The sequence below is a fragment of the Equus przewalskii genome, chromosome 7, assembly GCF_037783145.1.
Source record: "Equus przewalskii isolate Varuska chromosome 7, EquPr2, whole genome shotgun sequence".
Lineage (NCBI taxonomy): Eukaryota > Metazoa > Chordata > Mammalia > Perissodactyla > Equidae > Equus > Equus przewalskii.
In genome coordinates, this window is record NC_091837.1 from 4,587,040 (window position 1) to 4,612,253 (window position 25,214).

Sequence of the window (25,214 nt, forward strand, 5' to 3'; positions counted from 1 at the left end):
GGCCCCCGGGGATGCTCACGACCCACGAGGGGCGCCCACGAGGGGCGCCCAGGAGGGGCGCTGCGCACCGGGCGGAATTTTTCCTTTCCTCGCACCATCCGTGGGCAGCGTGGAGGAAGTTGAACCGCCCGAAACCTCTCCAGGAAATATAAAACCCAAGCCACTTTCGACTGCCCCACTGGTAGCTTGACTCGCTTGGCTGTTGGTCTCCTGAAGCTCCCTCCCCCCCCCCCCAACACAATACGATCTATTTTAAGTTATATTTTATTACATTTTCTCTTTCCCATCTGCCATTATACCAGGAGAACTTGAGTCCCCATAAATCATGGTGCACCCTGGGAAGCGCCCCCTGACCAGCCTTCCCAGACTCCATCCTGCCTGGATATTCTGGCTCCAATGTTTTATTGTCCTGACTGTCCAGATCTTTGCGTTGTGGTCAGGTAGAGCTTGTCCGTCTAGCAAACTGGAACTCAGTGACTATGTGGGAAATGCATGAATGACACACTCCAGGGAAGTGATGTCACATCTATCATTAAACATATGTGGGCCCACCAACTCTGCTGTCCTATTATTGCTCTTTTTGTGGCTCATGTTGGGTCCTCTTTTTTTGCCATCTTATCCCTTTCTGGACCTCGCTTTCCTCCTGTAGGAATGACAATAACGACAGCAGTAACAGTCCCCTGTGCCAGGCTGATACAGCCTTCCAAGGGTATCTTTATTTATGACCCACCCCACCCAGGGGGGCAAGCACAACTCCCCCCTCGTTTTATAGATGGCGAAGCTCAGGGAGGCTGAGTCTCACCCAGGGGCAGGACCAGGGCCTGCATGGGTCACACTCATGCCTGTGGGCATGGGGCCCAGGCCTGGAGGGGACGTGTGGCTCTGCTCAGGCCCTTCCTCTGTGGCCATGTGTGGTTCCCACAGTTTGATTGTTGCCCCTGCCACAGGAGAGGCCCCATTACTGGGCAGATGGCGTTGCTCGGGCGGTGCCGTTGGCCTCCAACAAGTCTGCTCCCATTCCACACACGTGTTAACCCCACCCCCAACTCCCCTAGCCAGGACAACAGTGTGCCCCATAAATAACCATGGCTGTGGCTTCACATGTGTTTATCCCTTTAATCTTCACAACAGCCTCAGGAGCAAGGTTCTTTTTGTATCACCTTCGTGTTTGTTTTTTCTCCCCAAAGCCCCACTGCATAGTTGTGAGTGGTTCTAGTTCTTCTATGTGAGCTGCCACCGCAGCATGGCTGCTGACAGACAGGTGGTGTGGTTCTGTGACTGGGAAATGAACCCAGGCTGCGAAAGTGGTGAGCGCTGAACTTTAACCACTAGGTCATCAGGGCTGGCTCTGTATCACCTCCATTTTCAGATGGAGAAACTGAGGTCCAGAGAAGTTAGAGACTGCAAGGGCATACAGCTGGTGAGTGGCAGAGAAGAGCCTTGAACTCTGGAAGACTGGCTCCATGCTGCTGGGCTATGAGGTGGAGGCGTGGGAGTGGGAGGGAAGAGCCCTGCCTGGCTCGGCCACAGGGTGTCCATGGAGAGTTGGAGTCCTGCAGTCAGTGAACTCTTCTGTCCCAGGTTCCCTGGGACACATGGGGGTAACTGCAGTGCCCTCCCCCTGGGGCTGCCTGCAGGGCACCATGACAGGTGCAGAGTCAGGCATGGGACACAGAGGTAGCTCAGGATGTGGGGTGGGGGCTGCTGAGCTTGGGTTGCCAGCAGTGAGACTGGGGGGCCACAGGTCAGCCTGGGGGCTGTATGGAGATGCCCTGACATGGGGGGAGTGCAGCCCCCGACATGGGGTGAGTCCGTCATGGGACCCTTAGCCCTGGGGACTGGGCTCAAGGCTCTGGCTGCCTCATAGTGGGGCAGAAATTGCAAGATCTCCACAGAGCAAAAGCTAAAAGCGAAGGTAGCTGAAAGTGCTGCCTCTCACAGAGGGCCCCCAGACTCGGGGGTAGTGGACAGGGGGATCAGGGATACCCAGGAGCCTCTGAGGCTTCAGCAGCCTGAGGTCCTGATCTTGTTCCGAGGATGATTCTGGCAAGGAGACAGCATCCACCCTGCCAGCTTTGACAACGGGGTGATAGCAAACAGGGAAACTGAGCCCCAGGTTGAGATGTAGTGAGGCAACCTGGGGTGGGTGAGAGTCCCAGAGCTGGCAGACACCCCAACGGCAGGGAGGGTGTTGCTGAGATCTGAGATGCAGGTGAGGAGGGTGATCCCCTGCCCTCCGACCCCACCCTGGAACACCCCAACCACACAGCAAGCCTGTCCCTGTCCTCCTTACATCTGCCCCCTCCTGTCAGTTTCCCCTGTTCCCCACTCCCCTCAGCCTAGGGTCTCCAAGCCAGCTTGCACAGGATGGTCCTTTTTCAGGTAAGAAAGTAAGATAAGGTCAATATCTAACATTGGGGTTGACACTGGCGCCCCCTGAAGGCCAGTCTGAGGATCAGCAGGGCCCTCCCTGAGCTTTGGGGTTCTGAGGGCAGGGGTTGAGAGTAGGGGACTCTCTCCTGCTGCAGTGAGGCAGATTTCCAGAAGGGGAGAGCTCAGTTTAACTAACCAACCCCGGGAAATGTTGGGAGGCTGACACAGCACAACCAACACCTGAGCCAGCTGTATTGAGGGGCAAGATGGGTGCAAGTAGTGCCCAGAGCTACACAGTGATTTATTCATATGGAAGCAGAGGTTGGGGGATCCCCAGGTGAGAGAGCCTGGGCCAAGCCCCCATCCCCGGCCTTATTCCTGACTCCCTACCTTGCTCTGGCTACTGCAGCCCAGCCTCCCCCAAGCCCAGGTCGGTCTACAGAGCCTGACAACCATGTCCCCAGCTGGGTTCTCTGGAGCTTTCTGACTCTGCTCCAGCTCCTACCAAGCTCTTCAGCCTCCCCTTGGCCCTCCCCAAGTTGTTGGCTTGCTGCCAGCAACATCCTGTTCCCAGGCTCTGAAGTGACTAGTGCTAATTCCAGTCCTCACAGTGGGAGGGAAAGGTCAGGAAGGCTTTACCAGGAGGTGGCAAGAGCTGAGGACAGACAAGCCCATAGGAGGTCACAGAGGAGAAGGGCATCTAGGCAGAAGGAAGTGTGGGCACAGGCAAGGCGGGAAGGTGCCAAATTCCGGGGAACTCAGAGAATGCCAGTCCAGTCTGGTCTGAGTGCTGGGTTCTGGGCAGGGGTATGACGTGGAGGTGTGTCACGGGCCAGGGAGGAGCTGGGTTAGGGTTTTTCATTGCATGCATCTTTAGGAAAAAGACATCAGCAACTTAGGCTGGCATTAGACTGGTAGGGGGCAGGGGAACCAGGAGGTCAGGAAGTGCCTGGAGCAAGGACTGGGCCAGAAGCAGCCCAAGGGCTGGAAGGTGGGCCCTCCCATGCAGCCCTTACTTAGACTTGAGGACTTTTTATCATCAAAAGATTGGCAATAACTTCCACACCCTCAGTGACAGATGGGCTAGTATAAGCTGCCTCAGCCACATAATGGAATATTGTTCAGCCATAAAAAAGGCATCTATAGGTCAGCCCTGTGGCCTAATGGTTAAATTTGGTGCGCTCCGCTTCGGTGGCCCGGGTTCAGTTCCCAGGCACGGACCTACACCATTCCTTGGTGGCCATGCTGTGGCAGCAACCCACGTACAAAAACAATAGAGGAAGACTGGCACAGATGTTAGCTCAGGGCAAATCTTCCTCAAGCAAAAAAGAGGGAGATTGGCAATGGATGCTAACTCAGGGAAAATCTTCCTCAGCAAAAACAAAGGTGTCTACAGAGGGTTTGTAAAAATGTTATAAATGTTTTCTTATACATTGCTGGTGAAAGTGTAAATTGAGGCAATCCCTAAAGAAGGCAATTTGATTTTTTTTTTTTTGAGGAAGATTAGCCCTGAGCTAACATCTGCTGCCAATCCTCCTCTTTTTGCTGAGGAAGACTGGCCCTGAGCTAACATCCATGCCCATCTTCCTCTACTTTCTATGTGGGACGCCTACCACAGCATGGCTTGCCAAGTAGTGCCATGTCTACACCTGGGATCCGAACCTGAGAACTCCAGGCCCCGGAAGTGGAATGTGCTCACTTAACTGCTGCACCACCAGGCCGGCCCCTAAAGAAGGCAATTTGGCAACAGCTCTCAAAATCACAAACGCCCAGAGCCTTTGACCCAGCAATGCCACTGGAAGGAACTCACTTTTAATGCACGTGATTACCTAAGGTTAGAAAGGACCTACTTGTCCATCAGTACTGGATCATTAAATGAATGACAGTACATCCACCTCGTGGAATACTATACAGCGACAAAAAAGAACAAAGACTCAATATGTTGATTTACAACAATCTCTAAAACAGATAGGGGGAATAAAGCAAGGTGCGGAAAAGTAAGTCATCTATGTTACCTTTCTGTAGGGAAAACACTGAAAAGAATATTTACAGATATACTTGCTTGTATGTTATAGAATAACTCTGGAAAGATACATACATAACATATACAGCTCAAGGCAGGGAGACGGGGCGTGGAATGGACAGGGAGGGAGACGTTTCATGGGATGCCCGTCTTTTGAATGCTGCATCCTATGGATGTTTTTCTTCCACCTCCGATGCCAAAGCCTAATTCCCCAAACTCCTCAGAGCTGTCTTGGTGAGCTCAGGTAGGCTGCAAACCGCCACTCGGGAAGGGCTTGGGTCCCCCTCCTTTGGTCACCCGGCCTGGCGCAGCCCTGCCCAGCTCCCTACTCCTCTTGGAGCTCGCCCTCGACGCAGTTACTGGACATGTCGCCTACTCCCTCTGTCCCAGACTTGGCTGCTGGGCATCTCCGGCCGCCGTCTCTCAGAGGACTTCCCCTTCCCGACCCCCTTCCTCAGATTCCTTAGCCTGAACAAAGGGTTCCCCAGGGCTCTCTCGGCGGGTGGGTGTGGCTGTCCTCCCTGGGCCGCCGCTTTAGCCAAACGCTCCAGCCCTCCTCCTGAGCGGCGCCCGCCCCCATCTTAGCGATGGCAGAACTGGGACGCTCCCGCCCCTCCCCTCCGGAGCCACAAGGGCGCAGGTCACTTAGGGCCGAAACCCCTGGGAGGGCAGAGCCGTGCGCAGAAGGGCAGCGCTGACAGCCCCAGAGCCCCCCCGTCTCCCTGCCTCCCGCTCCGGACCCCGCTCCGCCCTGGGCGGCAGACCAGGCGCAGGCGTCGGAAGTGCGGGCGCTGCCCAGCGGGCGTGGCCGCCGGACCCACCGCCCCCGCCCTCTGCAGCCGCTGGGCCCCCGCCCCGCGAAGGGGGTCTCACCCGGTCCGGCCCTTCTGCGGACGCCGGGAGCCTTGAGCTCCGGAGAACGTCGGGGAAGGGTCAAGCCCTTTCCGGGACCCGAGGGCTGGAAGGGAGCCTCCGGGGGCCCCAGAGCTCTCCGTCCTCCACCTCTCCCCCGCCAGGTCCTCCCTCCCCGTGAGATGTCCGCCTACCCCCGACTCAGCCCTGGTGCGCCCCCTCCTCGGCCCCATGGCGGGGGACGGAGGGCTGCAGCTCGGCGTGGGTAGTAGGGGCGGGGTCCCGACCCTGAGGACGCCGCGGAGCACCAGGTGCGTGCGCGCTGCCCCGCCGACGGCGCCCCCGCCCCCTCGCATAAAGGCGAAGCAGGGAGGATGCGGGCCCGCGCCTTCGATCCTCCCGCCAGCTCTGTCCGCGCCCTGGCGGACCCGGCTCGGCTCTCACGTCACGCGGCAGAAGGTGGAGCACAGCCCCTTGGCCGGAGGGTTTCCGAGAGCCAGAGGCGCAGGAGAGAAGGGGTTCGCTGGCACAGTGGTTCTCAAACTTGGCTGCATATTTGGCTGGAGAATTTTTTTTAAAACTCCAGCGCCCAGATTCATGAAAGCAGAACCTAGGGTGGGACCCCAGGGTCTCCGCTGTGCAGCGCGGATGGAGGGCCAGCGGTGTCGATGAGACCAGAGGGGTCGAGGAAAGCCAGGTCACCTGGGGCCTCACGATTCAGCAAGGGAACAGGGGCTAAAATAAAGCCGGGCGTGCTCCAGCCCTGAGCTGCTCCCTTGGCCTGGATTACCATTATTTCCCCTCCCCTAGGCAGCCCGGAAGCCTTCCTGAACCCGCCCTGGGCTCCACAGCGCCCCCCACTGTCGGAGCCATCATCACCATCTGCTCCGGGAGCTTTCCAGGGCAGGCCAGGGCTTTTCCTGTGCTCCAGCTCTGGCTGCGAACGACCCAGGGAACCAGCGTGTGCACGGAAGACTGCAAGAGCAGGGTCAGGTTTTCAGAGGGGCCTGGGGACCACTGACTCGGCTAGAGAAGAGCCTCCCAGAAAGACGGGCCGGGGAGGAGCCCCCATGAAAAGCCCGGCAGTGTCACAGGCTTTGATGCGAGGTGAGGTTTCACGTGGGCGAGCACTAACGCTAAACTAGCAGTGGGAGGCAGGTGGAGAGGCAACCCTCGACACCTGGGCCCATTTCCAAGCGTTTCCCTGCCACGGAGGAACCTAGCCCAGCATTGCCGACCAAAAGACATCTTTTCAAACAGAAAATATTTTTCAAAGGTGTCTGGTGCATTGTTTATTTTACAATGATGACAGTTTTGATATTCCCATTCAAGACAAAATTCTCTCTTAAATTCTGCAGAATCCTGAAAGTAGAGCCAGGGAGTACATTTTAGCAGCACAGTTCTGTATAAATATGGATTGGTGTCACTTCCCAAAACTCATTTCTGGAGGTTTTACAAGGCAATCTGGACGTCTCAATACACACACAAATAGGAGTGGGAACAGGGCTCTGGCTGAGGGGACGTCTGTGGGCCCCAAACACCTCAAGGTGTCCACCTGAAGGTCCCCAGAGTTCATCAGGAGGGCCAGATACAGACAGGAACAGAAAAGGATTTAAGAAAGCCAGACAGATGCACCCTGACCTGGGAAGAGGCTGCTCATTTTCCATGACTTCCACTTGAAACCATTCAACCCTGGCTAGCTCGTGTTGAACAAATATTTAACAATTTAATAGAAGCCTTCAGATATGGGTGCCTAGAAGGGAAAACATCCAAGTTTTCCTTGGTGGTGCAAAGTGTGGCAACCATTGCCTCATCCTCAGAAGGCCAAGACTGAGCACCAGCCCCCCCTACAGCACCCGCTGTGCTCGCACACCTGGAACCAACTGCTTCTCTTTTGTAGGGAGGCCCCAAGTGTGGGGAAGGGCCAGTGCAGGATCCCATTCTATTTTGTGGTCAGCAGTAGCACGGCTGAATGGCAGGTCGAATCCTTGGAGAAGCACCAAGTGTTTCACCAGATGCTTAACTGCTGGGGGGGCAGAGCGCCTCCAGGCACCACTGAGGAGACACCGAAACACCAAAGCCGCCGTCGCCACCGGCTGATGCAAGTTTTATTGAGACAATGTACAAACAGGCCATGGAAACAAGGGTTCTGATGCTGGGACCAGTAACGTAAAATGGAATACAAAAATAAAAAGGCACTAATCTGTTAAGAAAAGACACTCAATGTATTCTAAGAATATAAGTCATTTAATACTGTTAATTTTATAGCACAAAATAAAACAAGCTATGATCCCCAAAAATAATTTTAAAAGCTTACACAGAAAATATTATTGCCTGAAGTTTATGATCTTTAAGTTACAGGTCAAGAGAGTTTTGTGGTGGTGGTGGTTTAAAACACACAGTGAAGACCGTCTAGAAGCAAGGCCACTGTTCCTCCTGTAGAGACAACGACCCTGTCTCAGAGAAATGTCCTTTTACTCTTTTAGAATATACAACCAGGTCAGTGTCCATGCTGACAGAAGTTACCAGGGACGTAGGTCTCTTGTCCCAGAGGGTGGATGGAGTTTGAGGCAGAGCTCAGTGGTGTCCACAGAAAGCATTAGTCTTAGGTACTGTGTTAAATCAATCAAGAATTCACTCATTTTAAGAGGTTAATGAACGTAGTATTAAAGGATTAAATTATAAACACCTGGCACAAAAACACATCATCCCTTTTCAAAAGTAAAATGTTCCCGTTCCTCTGAGCAAACATTGCAAGAGCAGTGGCCGTCTGTCCGGGCCCGCCTTGTCTGTAAACAGCTGTAGGAGAAGGTGAGCGCACTTCCAGGGATGCTGAGCTCCAAAGACGGAGCAGCTGCCCTTCCCTCCTTTGTTCTCCAACCAGGAGCATAGAAGGTGTCTCATCTGGGTGACCAAAGTCGTCCAATGGCAGCCAGTCAATGCGTCCTCCTCTTCGTTAACTAAGTCATCAGGTGGTACTACCCCGCACAGAAATGACAAGGACGCCTCCTGTGTTGGAGGGCCTTCTTGGGATAAGTAAGTTTTGAATCAAACTCTCAATGCCCTTCAGTACGGACTTTGTTCACTTCCTAAGTGTTAATTTAACATCCAAATATTTTTTTAAACGACACACAGTAGAGCAGAGCACATAGCAGTCATGAACAATCCTAAAAGCAAAACCCGTGAGGAGTGAAGGCAGCTCCTCGGGAAAATCTGCATTGCTTTCTGAAGTTGTCTCCCCAGACCACTGGGCACAAAGCCGAAGTGGGGGTGTGGGGTTTTTTTGTATATTTAGTGTGAAAAAGAGAACTTCCCTGCCTGATTAAAAAACGAATGTGGTTCAAAGTCAGAAAGGTACTACCTTTGGCACCTATCTTGAGAGTTTAGAACTCAGACTCACCTTCTTTTGGGTTCCGAACCTGGAGCCCATAAACATGGAGACATGCACATGGGCTTAAGAGATAAGCAGACTTAGGATGAAGCCAAACCTAGGTTTGCGGGGTGTTCTGACTCTGAAGTGCTCCACCTGAGGGAGGTCTTGCTATACTGGTTAGTAGACACGGTGAAAGGAAACTGCTTTCCAAAATGGCCATATACCTCCCGTGCTCTATGCTAACTACTGTCATCAAAAGGTGACAAGCCTTTCAGCTAAATTTGGTTTAAAAAGACCTTAGGGTTTGTGCCCTCTTTGAAAGAGGCACATATTCCACCTCTGCTAGACACCCCCTCAGGGGTTGGGTCACTAGCTGCCAGGCAAGCGTTGCCAGGCAGGGTGTGGGGATCCTGCCACACGTGCCACTTCTTGTGGGCACCAGGCTGGGCCTAAACTCAGAACAAGAGGCAACTGTGATCAACAGGCACCTTTGGAGCAGGAGGTGGGCACAGTTCTCACTGAGTATGAAGGGCTGATCACTAAGCCTTTTTTAGGAAAACCACAGAAGGGCAGCCACAGTGATGTTTCCAACGGACCATTCACTTTGTCAAAGGAACACTCTCAAGATTCTTTAATATGGAACACTGGTTTAAAGAGAAATTGAAAAACAGTTGTTTGGTTCTGTCACCAGAATATATTGCTCTAACCCTCAAAACCTAAGCCCCTCGGGAGACAGGGCCACATAGAACAGATGCTCAGTAAAGGACAGAGTTACTCATTAGGTTGCTGCTACATTTCTAGGTCTGTTATAGTCATTCTGAGCGGAGGCCTGTCTTCACTAGTGTCTGGGGGAAAGCAGACTGAACTGCATGAAGGTTCCAGAATTCTAGTCTGCTATCCAGCAGATGAGGGATTGGTCACAAATTGCACCAGGCAGCTTCTATGAACACACCTCTTTTAGCTAACAGGGAAATTTTAACATTCAATTGGTAAATGGTTAATGGTAAACTGGTTAATGGTTCTCCCAAGTCAGGAAAAACATTAGACATCAAATGTATCACCCAATTTCCAGAGCGTGCATTTGCTTTGCTTGGGAGCATCAGGGACACAGACTGTGGAAGCGGCATCAGCAGCACCTTCCTTCTCTGGCCGCCTGGTGAGGCTGGGGCAGGGAGGACTGGGCTGCAGCGAGTGGAGTTCAAAGATTCATTCCTCACGAATTCAATGATTCTATGAACAAGCTTTTTACACCTACACCCTAAAGGTATATTCACTGCAACATTGGACAGAAAAGCGGCCAAGTGCTCCCCCCGCTGCTCCTGTCCCTGGCAAACAAGGCAAGCAAAGGTTTCCCAAGTCACCCACCACTCTCATGCTTCTGGGGACGATGTAATCCAAGAGGCTGTGCACACGGCTTGGCACACCACACCTGCTATACACAAGGTACTACTGGCGACATGGACGATAAAGGCCTCCACTTCGGGGCTGCTTTTTTTCATATTCCTTTAGTTACAGAAGCTTCAGTTTAGAAGCCCAGAGGCACGTGTCATTCCTTGTATTATCACAAAAATCCAACCTGCCACTTAAAAATCTGTTCAGAACACACAATTCTTATTAGTTAAATCTTCCAAAACCAAACCAAAACAAAAGCCAGATTTGGGGAGTTAAAACAGAATTCCCTGTCTTTAAGGTTCCTTTCCTCTGTTCCTCAAAGGAAAAACAAAATGGTGACAGAGCCACTGCTTTGTGGAACAGCAACGTGCAATGTCTCGCCATGGCCTCAAGTTTTCTCCGACGAACATGACAGAATCAGTCACAAGTACAAACAGGGCAGTGATGAGAAGGAAGACCCTTTCCTCGTCAACTTCTCTCCACTTGTGTGCTTCCACTAGTATTTCCAGTTTATGATCCAAAAGAACTCTAAAATCAGCTATTCTTTGACAATACGACTATGATACAAATGCCGAGGCAGCCACTGTGTGCATTCCAAATGTGTATGAGAGACCGTCAGTCTGCAGAAAGCTGGACGCCAGCAACGCAGTGTAACTTGCCTATGAGAAAATGCTTTCCCACTTCAAAGGAGACTATGACAGGCAGAACAACGAAGCAGCAGGAAACAGGGCAACAGCAATCACTCATTTTCATCCGGGTTTTGAGGGTCAATGATTTTGACGTGTGTAAAGGGGAAAAGCCCTTTGCGCCCATTCACTTCGCCTTCCCACTGGCCATTTATATTCATCCTTGTGACTTTCACAATGTCACCAACCTGTAAGGATGGAGAAAGAAGACAGAGTCAGCATTTTCTCTGCAAACTAGAGAAAAAGAAAGTTTACATTAAATCACACACACTGTGCTATCCAAAGAACCTATACATTTTTTTTAGGACTCGCTCATTTTTTTTCAGTGCCTAGACCTAAAATCAAGCAGTGCCAAAGACACAACATGCTACGAATAAGCCCAGAGTGCTTCTCCTCAGCCGGTGAGAATGTGTGTCAAGTAAAGCAACTTCTGAGCACAAAAGCAACCTTTTTTCTCACCATACAGGCTACCAACTCCAAGAGAATAGAAATGAACACTTGACTTTCTGAGAACGGTTCAAGCCAACTCACACAAGAAAAGCGAATTAAAAAACCTGTCTCCACTCCAATTTACATGGGATGGAACTGCTGTCACCGAGACCTCACTGACCATGCCCCCTCCCCTGAGCAGCAATAACATCTCCCTGAGTTGCCCATTCCCCACCTCATCTGTGGGGCAGTTGGGGGAAAGAAGCCCAGCTACAAGCATCTTTTCGGGTCTAGCTTCAACTGCAAGGTGGTAGGAATTCTATCTACTGCCAGAGGACAGGCACTAGTCAAGGGCTGCTCTGTTCATCAAGGGGAAAGCAGGAATTTTATTTTGGAAGTCGTTTTCAAATTGTTCTGGAGATCAATAGAGGTCTAGGGAGGTGCTTTAAGGGTCCAACAAATGTCTAATTGGGACTTGAATTTTTTAAACTTGTATTTTGTAAAATAAGTTCTAACAGCACATTCGAATGTGCCACTGCCGCATTAACCTGTGCTGCCCTGCTAGCTGCTTTTCATGCAGACCTTCCCTGGAATGAAGCTTCTTTTGCCACGTGTGTCTGACTGAAGACTTCTCAAAATGGCAAAGTAAAGGCTAAATGACACCTATCACCACTTGCAACAAAGTACATTAAAAAATGAGCTAGATGTTGGGGCTAACACAAGACCTCATCTGTCATTCATATTTTTTCTGCCCATTCTAACAGTTAACTGTCCCCCCACCATTGCCTTTTTAAGTATTTCTTATAAATCTCAACTTACAAAATACATTTATACCTATAAAAAACTTTTAATCTGATACATTTTAGGGTTTCATGCATTTGGAAAAACAGGGTCTTCTGCTAAAGCTACTGGTCTATCAAGCTGATTGCTGGCCTGGAGTGACCAAGAATCCCAGAAATGTGGGGCCAGCCCCGTGGCCGAGTGGTTAAGTTTGAGTGCTCCACTTCAGTGGCCCAGGGTTTCGCTGGTTTGGATCCTGGGCGTGGACATGGCACCGCCATCAAGCCCTGCAGAGGCGGCATGCCACAACTGGAAGAACCCACAACTGAAGATACACAACTATGTACTGGGGGGCTTTGGGGAGAAAAAGGAAAAATTAACTCTTTAGGGGCTGGCCTAGTGGCACAGCGGTTAAATTCACACATTCCACTTCTAGGCGGCCCGGGTTTTACCGGTTCAGATCCCGGGTGTGGACATGGCACCGCTTGGCAAAAGCCATGCTGTGGTAGGCATCCCACGTATAAAGCAGAGAAAGATGGGCATGGATGTTAGCTCAGGGCCAGTCTTCCTCAGCAAAAAGAGGAGGTTGGCAGTAGTTAGCTCAGGGCTAATCTTCCTCAAAAAAAAAAAGAAAATCCTAGAAATGACAAGTCCACTGGCACACAGCTCTGGGCCACAGAGGCTGCCACGATCCGTGTGAAGGCAGACTTCTTCCTGCCCCTGCCACTGCCCCTCCAACTTGTTGGCGCTCACAGGCTTTGGGCATAGCCACATATGCCTTTCCTAAACGGGTGACTGCACTCTGAGGAAAAAGAGGCGTGTTTTCTGAGGTGGATCCAAAGGATGGAGGCTGTCTCTGAGACAGATTCATTTGAATTTTGTTAAGATGTTTAGGGCTCAAGCAGAAACACCAAAATCCAGTAATAATGTTGTTTAAACATAAGGTATCTAAGATGAGGAAAACCACAATGAAGAGAGACCCAAACTCCAGACTCCAACATGGCCCATGGCCCAAACCCAAGAAGAGCAACTTTTAAGAAAGCACCAAGCAATAACTGCCTTTACAGGGGGGTTTGGAGACATGTTGCTTAGGTGACTCTGAGTACCTCTATAAGTGCCACCAGGAAGCAGAAACTTAACATTTTGCCAGTGTCTACCAAGTTTGTAAACTTGCTAATTTCATCTTGATGTGACCACATAACATTTCTGGAAAGGGCTCATGCTGCAAAGAGATAGGGGAAAAGCCAAAACAAGAGGGAGAAGGAAACGAGCCCCTGTGGAGTATGCTGCGTGGGCCTGGGTTTCCAATTCAATGGAGCTGACCTTGAGCCCTGTTTTCACAGAGGTTTCTTACCTGCAGGGCTCTTTCAGACCCGTTATCACCCTTGATCCTCAACATACACCAACCTCCTGTAAGGGAAGCTGGGATAACAGAGCCAAAGGCTGGAGTCCTCCCCAAGGTCACAAGCTGGTCCACCATGGAGCAGGAGTACAAAGCCAGGCAGCACCAGTCCTGGCTGCCTGTGTCACTGCCACCTCACACAGTGCATAGGCAGCATGGCCCACCCACATGAAGGACCACTCAATCTCCCTCTCTTCTCACCAACCCACCCTCTGCCCTTAATGTCCTATCCTCTTCACTTCCCCCTGTGAATGTAGACAGGCCATGAGTTTTCTAACCTTCCCATACTCCATTTTTGATCATTTTACTAGCTTACTGGGATGTACGGGCTCAGCCATATCAAACTACTTGTAATTCCCCAAACCTACTGAGAAGTAAGAACACAGTCACTGATATGGACTAAGGCTGCCCCAGCTAGAGAAGCCCTAGGTGACCAGGTGGATTTTTTTTATGGTATGAATTAGGGCTGCCCCAGGGAGGGAAGCCCAGGGCATCCTCACCTACATGTCGATCGATATGGCCAGATTCTTATCTAAAAGTTATATGACCACACAATAACCAGACCCCATCTGCACTGAAATAATTTAATGACTTTTTACATCATCTTTTCTTTTTCCAGTAAAAATAAGTCACGTACCCATGCCTTATAAAATTAGCCCTAACCCTCAACTCAGGGCAGCAGCAGGAGCTCTGACTGCCCATGGGTCCTGTCCCCATGCTATTCCACACTATTCTCTAAATAAAAAGAGCACTACCGCCAGATCTTGAGAGTCCAAGAAATCTTTCTTTCGACTCCTCGGCTCCGCACGAGTCACTACTTACACGTGGAAATAGCACTATTACCAAATGGAACCTCTTACCTTGTGGAAACTGGCTTATTTCTGAGTACTTGCCAAAATGACAATGGAAAAAACTTTATCCCCTGAGACTCCCTGGTTAGAACACAGTATAAATTCAGTTAAAAAAAGAAAAATTGCCCTAAATTCCCTGTCTGAATTCTGACTCAAACTCCTCTATTTAGAAAAATCACTAATTCAACTTAACTGTAGGATGGCTTGTGAAGAGTTTTAATCTGGTAATTAAGAATTAGATTATATACAACGAAAAGTTCTAAGACAAAAATAAAACAATTTAATATTTAGATTTTTATAGCCAAGTACTAGATATGTATAAGAAAAACAAGGTAGGGGCTGGGCCCGTGGCCAAGTGGTTAAGTTCATGCACTCCGCTGCAGGCGGCCCAGTGTTTCGTCAGTTCAAATCCTGGGCGCGGACATGGCACTGCTCATCAAACCACGCTGAGGCAGCGTCCCACATGCCACAACTAGAAGGACCCACAACTAAAAACATACAACTATGTACCGGGGGGCTTTGCGCAGAAAAAGGAAAAAAATTAAAAAAAAAAAAAAAAAAGAAAAAGAAAAACAAGGTAAAAAGCCAACTGCATGTATTTATAAATTAAATTATTATAGTTAATTATTTTGAATAATTAACGCAGGCTCAACTGAAACACCTAAATTGGGTGAACTAAAATTTGAAGGTTAACAATGGAGAATTCTATTTTTGAGACTTATATTAAAAATTAAGCTGTAAAATACTTCAGTGGGGAAAAAAACCGACAATTGAAAGGACATGTTTTCTCTGGTTTTTTGCCTTAAAAGGATATAAAAATTTGGGAGAGAGAGTAAATTGACTTAATATAAGAACTAAGTTTTAAAGACGTCTGAAATAAGATTGTTTTAAGATTAATGCTTGGAGTTCTAGCATTACTCCCTCTCTCCAAGTAACAATGTTTTTATTTGTAGGTGGTAGAAAAATGTCTTTATTATTCATAACTGAGATAATCACATGTTTTTGATAATTATGAAAAATTCATATTCTTCAAAGTGGACCAAGGATTTAGTTTTACAATTTGTACACACTTTTTCTACCATACAGAAATCATAAAACAGGAAAACTCTAATTATGATCACACTTGTTTCCAGTAAAGACATTTTTCAGATCTGCATATAAGGAAAGCTCTCTTGCAAATGAGAACCTTGAGTTATAGCAGAGACTTTGCAGAAATCACATAGATGGAAGCTGAAGTCAACAGAAATCTGGAATCATGATTTGTGTCCAATCTGATCATCTTATTCCACTAAATATACATACATTTAAGCACAAACATAAGACATAATAAGGAAACATTTAACACAATTAAAATCAGGCCTAGGTGAGCAGAAAATCCTTCCGTAGGCAGGAGTTACTGGGATGCTTCAAATCTAGGCCCCTGCAGCTGGACCACACTCCCCCTGGTTTCCTCAAACTCTGCACTGTGTCTCCTCCAGACCCTTGGCCTCTTTGAGGCTTTCAGTGCAGGAACCTGCTGTCTCATGTCTGGAGTACAATGAGGCCATCGAGACGAGGAGCTTCACTGTCCAGCCTTTCTCTTCAGTATATGATCACAATCCTCAATTCCTTTTCACCTAAGAAAACAAACTGCTTCTGTCTTTATTTTTAAAATAATGAAATAGGAAAGAAATGAAAACTCATCAGTAGAACACTATTGATATCATTCCAAATTTACTTCTATTTATTGTTAATAATTACAAACACAGAAAATACAATAATAAATATACAAAAAGGGAAGGACAAGTAAGAGCATGTGTGGGCGTACACCTGCAGAGAGGATTCCGGAGGAAAGGGGAGAGGGATCGCGCGAGCCAACACCCAGGGGAACTCTGTGCTGTATGGAAGGGACAACAGCCCGTGGGCACCTGGGCAGTCCAGCATTCACAGCCAGATCCGACCCTGACAAGATGTTAAAAGAAAAAAGACTAAAGCAAGAATGACCTAAGACTAAAAAGAAACAAACTACTGTTGAGATCAAAGGCTTCTCAATGAGACTGAAGCTTTTGTTTGCCCCACTCATTTGATCTTCCACAAAAAACGTGTAGAGAATTCTGTGTATTTGGCTATGCCTTCTCTATCTTCAACTGGACTCCAGATGCCGAGAGAGCATACATCTTGCCTAAGGCTTGTAATCTTAGTCTGCCTTAGTTGACGTCTGATAAATGTGGAAGAAAACAGTCTCATCTTCCTGAAATCCTGGCCCCAGACAGCCCTCTCTCACATCTTGGGTGAGCTCATCCCTCCAGCCTTAGGGCTAGCAACGTGCTATGACCTCCTGCTAATGCCCCCACCTCTGGTTCTCCCCAGCCTGTCACCACCTGGCTCTACCAGCCCAGCTGTCCTGCGCCGAGCCACCTTCCATCATCTATGTCACCCCAGGCCAATCAGTCCAACTCCCAATCACCCTCCTCTCCTACAGCCAAACCCTACCTACCACACTGAACTCCCGATGGCCCAAGTCCAAGTCTCTACCTCTGATGCTCTATGGCACTTGAAGTGGGAGACTGCCCCCACCCCGCCTTTTTGTGAGATTTTGTAAAATAACCCTGCCGGGTGGGTACTTCCCATTTGATATTTGTGGAAAGCAAGGCTCTCCAGGATTCCAGCAACTCATCCACCGAGGCTCCATTCTCTGCTCTTCCTGTCACCTCCCCGCCCCCAACACACATACTACCACCATACAGCACTTTCCTTAGGAGGGAAGTTGCTTCGCTCATTTTGCACTCCTTGTCACAGGTCTCTTGTAAATTACTTTCAGAAACTACAGGAAGCCTGCAGAATCAAGGAAAAGAGAAAACTATAGGCTGATGGCCCCACATGCTAGGGATAGATGGCCAAGCAGAGGAGTGATATTCTGAGGATAGAAGTGACAGGCACAAGGGCATAATGAGAGTAGAAGACAGACCTTTTAAAAATATAAATAGAATTGGGTCACTGCTGTCTTTTAAATCCCCAACACTTTTTCTCTGCACAAGAGTAACACCCAAACTCCTGTCTTCAAGGCTCTGTCTGATTTGGCTCCTTACTCTTCCCATCTCTGACCTCATTTCATGCTTCTCTGTCCTTCCCCTCCAATCATACTGGCTTCCTTTCAATTTGTCAAACTTGCCGAGCCCTTTCCCAGATATGGACTATATGACGGATGGAAGAACACAATGTGCTGGAAATGCAATTATACAACCGCACAGCTTAAGATGTTAAAAATCACATTCCAGGCTATTAATTACCAAGTTGGTCCTAAGAAACCTTGGACCTCTGGTCTTCTTTCACAGTTGAAGAAACATAAGCAACCCGGATCAAAGTCAAGTAAACCCCAAGGACAACCCAAGCCCCCTTATAAAGCTACACATGCAGACAATGAGTGCAGGAAGGACCTCCAGGTGGTAGCCACTCTAGATGGGGTTTTTATTCTGCTCAGAGCACTGTGCGAGGCTCTATATTGTGTACTTAGGATACATAAAAACACAACTCAAATATCGGACTCACCTAAAACTAAGATCTAAGATCTACAACAGGACGTAAGCAATCTCTTGTCTGCTTAAAACAGGTATAAGGTGGCACAGTGTGGTGGTTCACACTATGAACTCTGGAGCATGGGAGAACTGGATTGATGTCCTAGTTCTGCCACTTTTAGTGGCTACATGACCGTGGCAAACTGCTCAAATTGTCCAAGTCTCACTTCTGACTTTGAAAGGTTCTTGCAATAATTAAAGGAAGTACTACATGAGAATTGTTAACCAGAACACCCAGCTAAGTAAACAGTAGCTGTTATCAGAGTAGAGATTCCTGAACAGAACCCAGCCTCCAGCCCCACACTCACGCCCCTGGCTGGTCACTGCCCTCTGGAAGCACTCTGGGAAGAAGTGGAATCAGAATGCAGAGGCACTGTATTAAAGTGGGTTTTCAACCTTGTGAGTAACAAGGGTCCTCTCAAAACTGATGAGGGGATGGGAAGGATGCCATTTTAGAAGGAGAGGAGATGAGGGGCAGGCCTGAAAACTGGGAATCTAATAAATTACTGTGATGGATACTAAGCAGCTGAAGAAGACAATGGGAAGATGGAGAAGGGGAGCTAAGTACTGAAAACTGCCAAGAACATTCAAACCTCATGCTTTCCAATTAACCTGTGATTCTGACAGTCTTTACAGGGTACTTTCCACACGATTCTACCTAATCAATTTAGTAAGATTTACTGCATATCTATTGCATGGAAAATGAGAAGCTCAGTTCCTATCCTCAAGGAAATTCTGCTTTCATTGTGAGACAGACAATAAATGATTCACTGCCCAGAAATGGTAGATGCTCAATGAATGTGTGTCAGATAACAAAAATAGTTAAAAAAAAAAAAAAAAAGCAGCAAGTGACAGAAAAACAGTACTGAGTCAATGCTGCAGAGCACAGGAGTAAAGAACCATTGCTTCAACTGAGGGAACCCTGACCAGCACAGAAAGGTCAAGGTACAGCCTAAGAAGAGAGAATGGCTGGGAGACTTCTGATGGCCACTTGACCATTAATGCCTCATTCTGGACTTGCAGGAGCTCTCACATGCCAAAACATAGCAGGAGCCGGCCCGGTGGGGTAGTAGTTGAGTTCAGTGCACGCCGCTTCAGTGGCCCGGGTTTGCAGGTTCGGAACTATACCACTCATCAAGCCATGTGTGAAGGCGTCCCACATAAAAAATAGAGGAAGATGGGTGTTACCTCAGGCCACTCTTCCTCAAGCAAAAAAAAAAAAAAAAAAAAGAGGAAGATTGGCAAGGTATGTTAGCTCAGGGCTAATTTTCCTCAGCAAAAACAAAACAAAACCAAACAAAAAAACCCACATAGCACATTATTCCTCCTGCTGTTTTCTATCTCAGTCCAAAGCCCTTTATATGAGGAACAAGCCCCAGAACCCAAGACAGAAGGGATGCCCTGGCTATGTTATGCTGCCCGCTGCCCATAGTTACACGCCAGGTTGTGGACCAGCTTCTTCCATGGCCCTACCGAAGAGCGTGTGGGCTCACATCCTAAATTGTCAGTAGCTTCACAGCCATCTTGCTGCTCATCACTCCCAGTTCTGGTACAGTGCCCTTCATGGTAGAAGGACTGAGCACAAAGCAGCACTCACTTTGGAGGGCAGATCAGTCTTGAAGTGGTTGGGTATCAACTTGGTTCAAGGAGCACTCTAAGCCTAGAAGATGCGGCTGACTCTATCAACAGAGCAACAAGAGACACATATCTTACACACCATGTTTACCAACTGTCACCCTATGACAATCCTAATCATTATTAGAACTGCCACAGTACTATCTTTGTGCCTGGCTGCACTTAGTACATGTGGAGTGCACACATTAATTCTAAAATTAAGTGCACACTGGCAGGACACTAGTCAGCCCCATTCTTTGTGTCTAGGACCATGCACCGAGAAGGTAAGAGTTAAATGGCAAGATGGCACTTCCTGAAGCTGACAATAATTTCTTATAGCTCTACTTGTCCACAGTGTGAACAGAAGGGCTCTGGAAATAACTTTACTGCCTGACTTCTGGCACTTGATTCGAAGAGCAGTCAAAGCCCTGGAGGGTCCATGCCCTGGTTGTCACAGCAGCCTTCTGCTTCCCCAATCAGTTTCCATTTCCCATACTGATATTTTGAGATTGCACACTCTCAGGTTACATAAAAATAAGATCAGGAGCACAACAGGTTACATGGGAATGAGAAGTTCTAATTTGGGTGACATAAATAGGTCTCAGACAGCAAAGAACATCCTGAAAGTAAAGGCAGAACTGTATGTAAATGCATTCATGTATGCTGTTTTTCTGGAGGAAGATTCCACAGCTTTCACCAGATTCTCAAAGCAGTCCATAACCCAAAAAAGACATAAAAAACAGAAACCAATGTACTATAATCACCAGGCACTTTTCATCCTACTATTTGTGGCTTTCATTCATTTCATTCAACAAATGCTGAATATCTATGTGCCAGGCCCTGGAAGGATACAACAGAGAACAAGACAGGCAGACAGCCCCATCTTCATGGAGCTGCCCTGGTCTTTCACCTTTTTTTTTTTGGTGAGGAAGATTGTCACTGAACTAACATCCGTGCCAATCTTCCTCTATTTTGTAAGTGGGATGCTGCCACAGCATGGCTTGATGAGCAGTGTGTAGGTCCATGCCCAGGATCCAAACCCTCGAACCCTGGGCTACCAAAGCAGTGCTTGTGAACTTAACCACAAGGCCACTGGGCTGGCCCCCCTTCATTTGTTTTAACAGCTGCCCTTTTGTTCTCTGTACAACTGTACCTGAGTCAAGGCTACTGGAGCTGGAAAGGCTTCAGAGGGCCAAGACCCTCCTTGTGCAAGTGTCTTTTTTTTTTTTTTGGTAAAGATTGGCACCTGAGCTAACATCTGTTGCCAATCTTCTTTTTTTCCCCCTCCTTCTTCTCCCCAAAGCCCCCCAGTACGTAGTTGTATATTCTAGTTGCAGGTCCTTTTGGTTGTGCTATGTGGGACACCCCCTCAGCGTGGCCTGATGAATGGTGCCACGTCCATGCCCAGGATCCAAACTGGCGAAAACCTGGGCTGCCAAAGCAGAGGGTGCGAACTTAACCACTTGGCCACGGGGCCAGCCCCCAAGTGTTTTGAGTAGCAGTCAAGTAGCTTCATGTACTCTCACCTACAATCAGATGTTATTGACTGGTTTTTAATACTGAAGACTTGGTCTCGTCTTTAAAATTCCCACTATCTTCAGGGCAGTAACTTGGCTCAAGAGGGCTGCTTACTGGTTAACACTTCTTATGAAAACACAAGGATTTTATTTTAGGATGGGCCAGGGGTTAGAGGTATCACAGGCCAGTATGCTGTGAGGCAAGAAAATGTGGGCCACGGAAAGAAAGAAGTAAAACTATCTCCATTCGCAGATGACATGATCTTATATATACAAAGTTCCAAAGATTCCACAAGAAAGCTATTAGAGCCAATAAAATTCGGCAAAGTTGCAGGGTACAAGGTCAACACACAACCATTAGTTGTTTCTATACACCAGTAATCAATTAAGAATGCAATTCCAGGGGCTGGCCTGGTGGCATATTGGTTAAGTTTGCATGCTCTACTTCAATGGCCCAGGGTTCACCAATTCAGATCCTAGGCATGGACCGATGCACCACTCATCAAGCTGTGTGGCTGTGTCCCACATACAAAAAACAGAGGAAGACTGGCACAGATGTTAACTCAGTGACAATCTTCCTCAAGCAAAAAGAGGAAGATTAGCAAGAGATGTTAGCTCAGGGCCAATCTTCCTCACCAAAAAAAGAACGGGGGGGGGGGGGAAGAATGTAGTTCCATTTATAATAGCATCTAAAAGAATAAAATAACTGGGAATAAACTTAACAAAGGTGAAAGACTTGTACACCAAAAATTACAAAACATTGCTACTAAAGAAGACAAATGAATGGAAAGACACGTTGTGTTCATGGATAAGAAGACTTAACAGGAATATTACCGAAAGTGATCTACGAATCCAAGGCAATCCCTATCAAAATTCTAACAGCCCCCTTTTTATTTTTGGAAGAAATGGAAAAGCTGATCCTCAAATTCTTATGGAATTGCAAGGCACCCTGAATAGCCAAAACAATCTTGAAAAAGAAGAACAAAGTTGGAAGACTCATACTTCCTGACTTCAAAACAACTACACAAAGCTAGAGTAATCAAAACAGTGTTGTCCTGGCATAGAGAGAGACATATAGACCAATAGAATAGAATGGAAAGTTCATAAATAAACCCATATATCTCTGGCCAACTGATTTTTGACAAGGGTGCCAAGTCCATTCAAGGGGAGAGAAAAATCTCTTCAATAAATGGTGCTGGTACAACTGGATTTCCCACCTGCAAAAGAAAAGATTTGGACCCCTACATCAAACCATATACAAAAATTAACTCAAAATGGATAAACAACCTAAACATAAGAGCTAAAACCATAAAAACTCTTAGAAGAAAACAGGGGTAAATTTCCATGACCTTGAATTTGGCACTGGATTCTTAGACATGACATTAAAACCACATGCAGCAAAAGAAAAAATAGATAAGTTGGACTTCATCAAAATTAAGGATGTGCATCAAAGTACACTACCAAGAAAGTGAAATGACAACTTACAGAATGGGAAAAAATATTTAGAAATCATGTATTTGATAAGAGTTTAATATCCAGAGTACATAAAGAACTCCTAAAACTCAACAACAAACAACAAATAACCCAATTAGAAATTGAGCAAAGGACTTGAACATTTTCCCAAAGATACAAAAACAGTCAAGAAGCACATGAAAGGATGCTCAACATCATTAGTAAAATTATGGAAATGCAAATCAAAACCACAATGAGATGCCACTTCACAGCCAGTAGAATTTTCTGGTTATAGTAAAAAACAACAAAAACAAAACACAACAACAAAAAACAGGAATATAAGTGTTGGTGAGGATGTAGAGAAGCATAACCCTTGTGCATTGATGCTGATGGGATTGTAAAATTGCGCAATCACTGTGGAAAATAGTTTGGCTATCCTCCACAAGTTAAACATAGAGTTACCATATGATCCAGCAATTCCACTGTTAGGCATATACCCAAAAGAACCAAAAACAGATATTTGAACAAAAACTTGTACACGAATGTCCATAACAACACTATTATCAATAACCAAAAGGTGGATATAAGTCTAATGCCCATCACCTAATGAATGGATAAACAAAATTTGGTATAGCCATACAATGGAACATGTGGCTATAAGAGGAATGAAGAGGGGCCAGCTCTGTGGCCTAGTGGTTAAGTTTGGCATGTTCTGCTTCAGCGACCCAGGTTCGAAGGTTTGGTTGTCTGGGCGCAGACCTACCCACTCATCAGCAGCCATGCTGTGGCAGCAACTCACATACAAAATAGAGGAAGACTGGTAACAGATGTTAGCTCAGGGCAAATCTTCCTCAGGAAAAAAAAGATGACGACAACGATATATGCTGCAATATGGAGGAAGCTTCAAACATTATGCTGGGGCTGGCCAGGTAGCAGAGTGGTTAAGTGCACACATTCTGCTTGGTGGCCCGGGGGTTCGCCGGTTCAGATCCCTGGTTCAGACATGGCACCGCTTGGCAAGCCATGCAGTGGTAGTTATCCCACATACAAAGAAGAGGAAGATGGGCACAGATGTTAGCTCAGGGCTAATCTTCCTCAAAACAAAACATTATGCTAAGTGGAATAGGCCATAGCCAAAGGACAAATATTGCAGGATTCCATTTATATGAGTATCTAGAATAGGCAAATTCATATAGAGAGAAGGTATATTAGAGGTTACCAGGGCCTAAGGAGAGGAGGAATGAGGAGTTATTGCTTCACGGTTACAGCGTTGCTGTCTGGAGTGATGAAAAAGTTCTGTAAACAGAAAGTGGTGATGGTTGCACAACAGTGTGAATGTAATTAACGCCACTGAATTGTACACTTAAAAAACTGGAAAATTTTGTTATACGTATTTCACAATTTTTAAAGAAAATGAATACTGTAATGTACCAAAGACCACTGAGTTGTAGACTTTAAATGGATAAACTGTATAATAAGTGAATTATATTTCAAGAAAGCTGTTAAAAAAAGAGTTCTAGCTCTGCCACATACCACCTGTGAGACTGTCAGCAGATTACATGAACCTCAGTTTCGTGCATAAAACGAGACTGGTGGCACCTACCCCATAGGGCAGCCATAACGATTAACTAGAATACTCTGTGAAGCCCCTAGCAGATGGTTCTTCTTACTCAACAGCTATTACTACATACAGAAAACTGAGGTTAGGGGCTGGCCCCGTGGCCGAGCAGTTAAGTTCGCACACTCCGCTGCAGGCGGCCCAGCGTTTCGTTGGTTCGAATCCTGGGCGCGGACATGGCACTGCTCATCAAACCACGCTGAGGCAGCGTCCCATGCGCCACAACTAGGAGGACCCACAACGAAGAATATACAACTATGTCCTGGGGGGCTTTGGGGAGAAAAAGGAAAAAAATTTTAAAAAAAGAGAAAAAGAAAAAAGAAAAAAAGAAAACTGAGGTTGGCATACTGATCAGGCCAGGACAGGCCTTGCATGAACCTCACTAGGGCCTCAATTTCATGGTATCCTCTCCCAATTTACATATTATGGAAGGAACGAAACCTTTTTTAAGAATGATCTTCTCTAATTCATAACCCAATGATAATATGATATGCTACAAGAAAAAAACGTTATTAAAAATATGAGAACTTTCTAAAATTCTATAGGACTTTCTAAAGATTTCTAAGGATTTGACAAGGTCTGCGATTAAGAAAAAAAGCACTTTCAGTACAGAAGTAGAATAAATCAAATTCCGAAAACTAGATGCTGTTAAGGACATAATATCAATGACAAAAGGGCAGAGGAGGAGCCCGTCAGGCATGAAGCCATCTCTGACAAGCCTTGTGAGGGGGTGGGGTCATTGCTGGAATGTGACAGGAGGTGAGACAGAATGGTCCTGTTGGTTAGGAAGCTAGGACTCTGTACAGATCTCCAGAGCTGAGCTGGATGCTTGATAACGAACATGTACAGACCTGACATCACTGTGGTTTGTATAAACTACAGGTCACCCAGCCAGAAGAATTCACAGATGATCCCTGAGGTTAAAAAATACAACTAGTACTACTGAAACCTAGATGTACTTTTTTTTTTTTTTTTCTGCTTTACTTCCCCAAATCCCCCCAGTATATAGTTGTATATCTGAGTTGCAGGTCCTTCTAGTTGTGGTCTGTGGGACGCCGCCTCAATATGGACTGATGAGCGGTGCCATGTACACACCCAGGATCCAAACCAGCAAAACCCTGGGCCGCCCCAGTGGAGCGCACGAACTTAACCATTCGGCCACGAGGCTGGGCCCAAAACCTCGACTTAGTTTGCACACAGCCTCATCTCAGTAAGTAGAAGGAGCGATAAAGAATCTCTTTATGTGAATTTAATTCTAATAAATGAAGCAAAACAAAGTAGTTGAGGTAGACATCTGA

At 47.2% G+C, this 25,214-nt stretch overlaps 1 protein-coding gene across 1 annotated transcript in view; it reads right to left on the reverse strand.

Moving 5' to 3' along the window:
* Positions 1–7,329: 7,329 nt before the first annotated feature.
* Positions 7,330–25,214, reverse strand: part of CRKL (CRK like proto-oncogene, adaptor protein) — a 36,000-nt gene continuing 18,115 nt past the window's right edge. Inside the window, exon 3 of the mRNA XM_070628348.1 lies at positions 7,330–10,887. Coding sequence (XP_070484449.1) covers positions 10,753–10,887 — 135 coding nt within the window. The 3' untranslated portion in view covers positions 7,330–10,752. The remainder of the gene's footprint in view (positions 10,888–25,214) is intronic.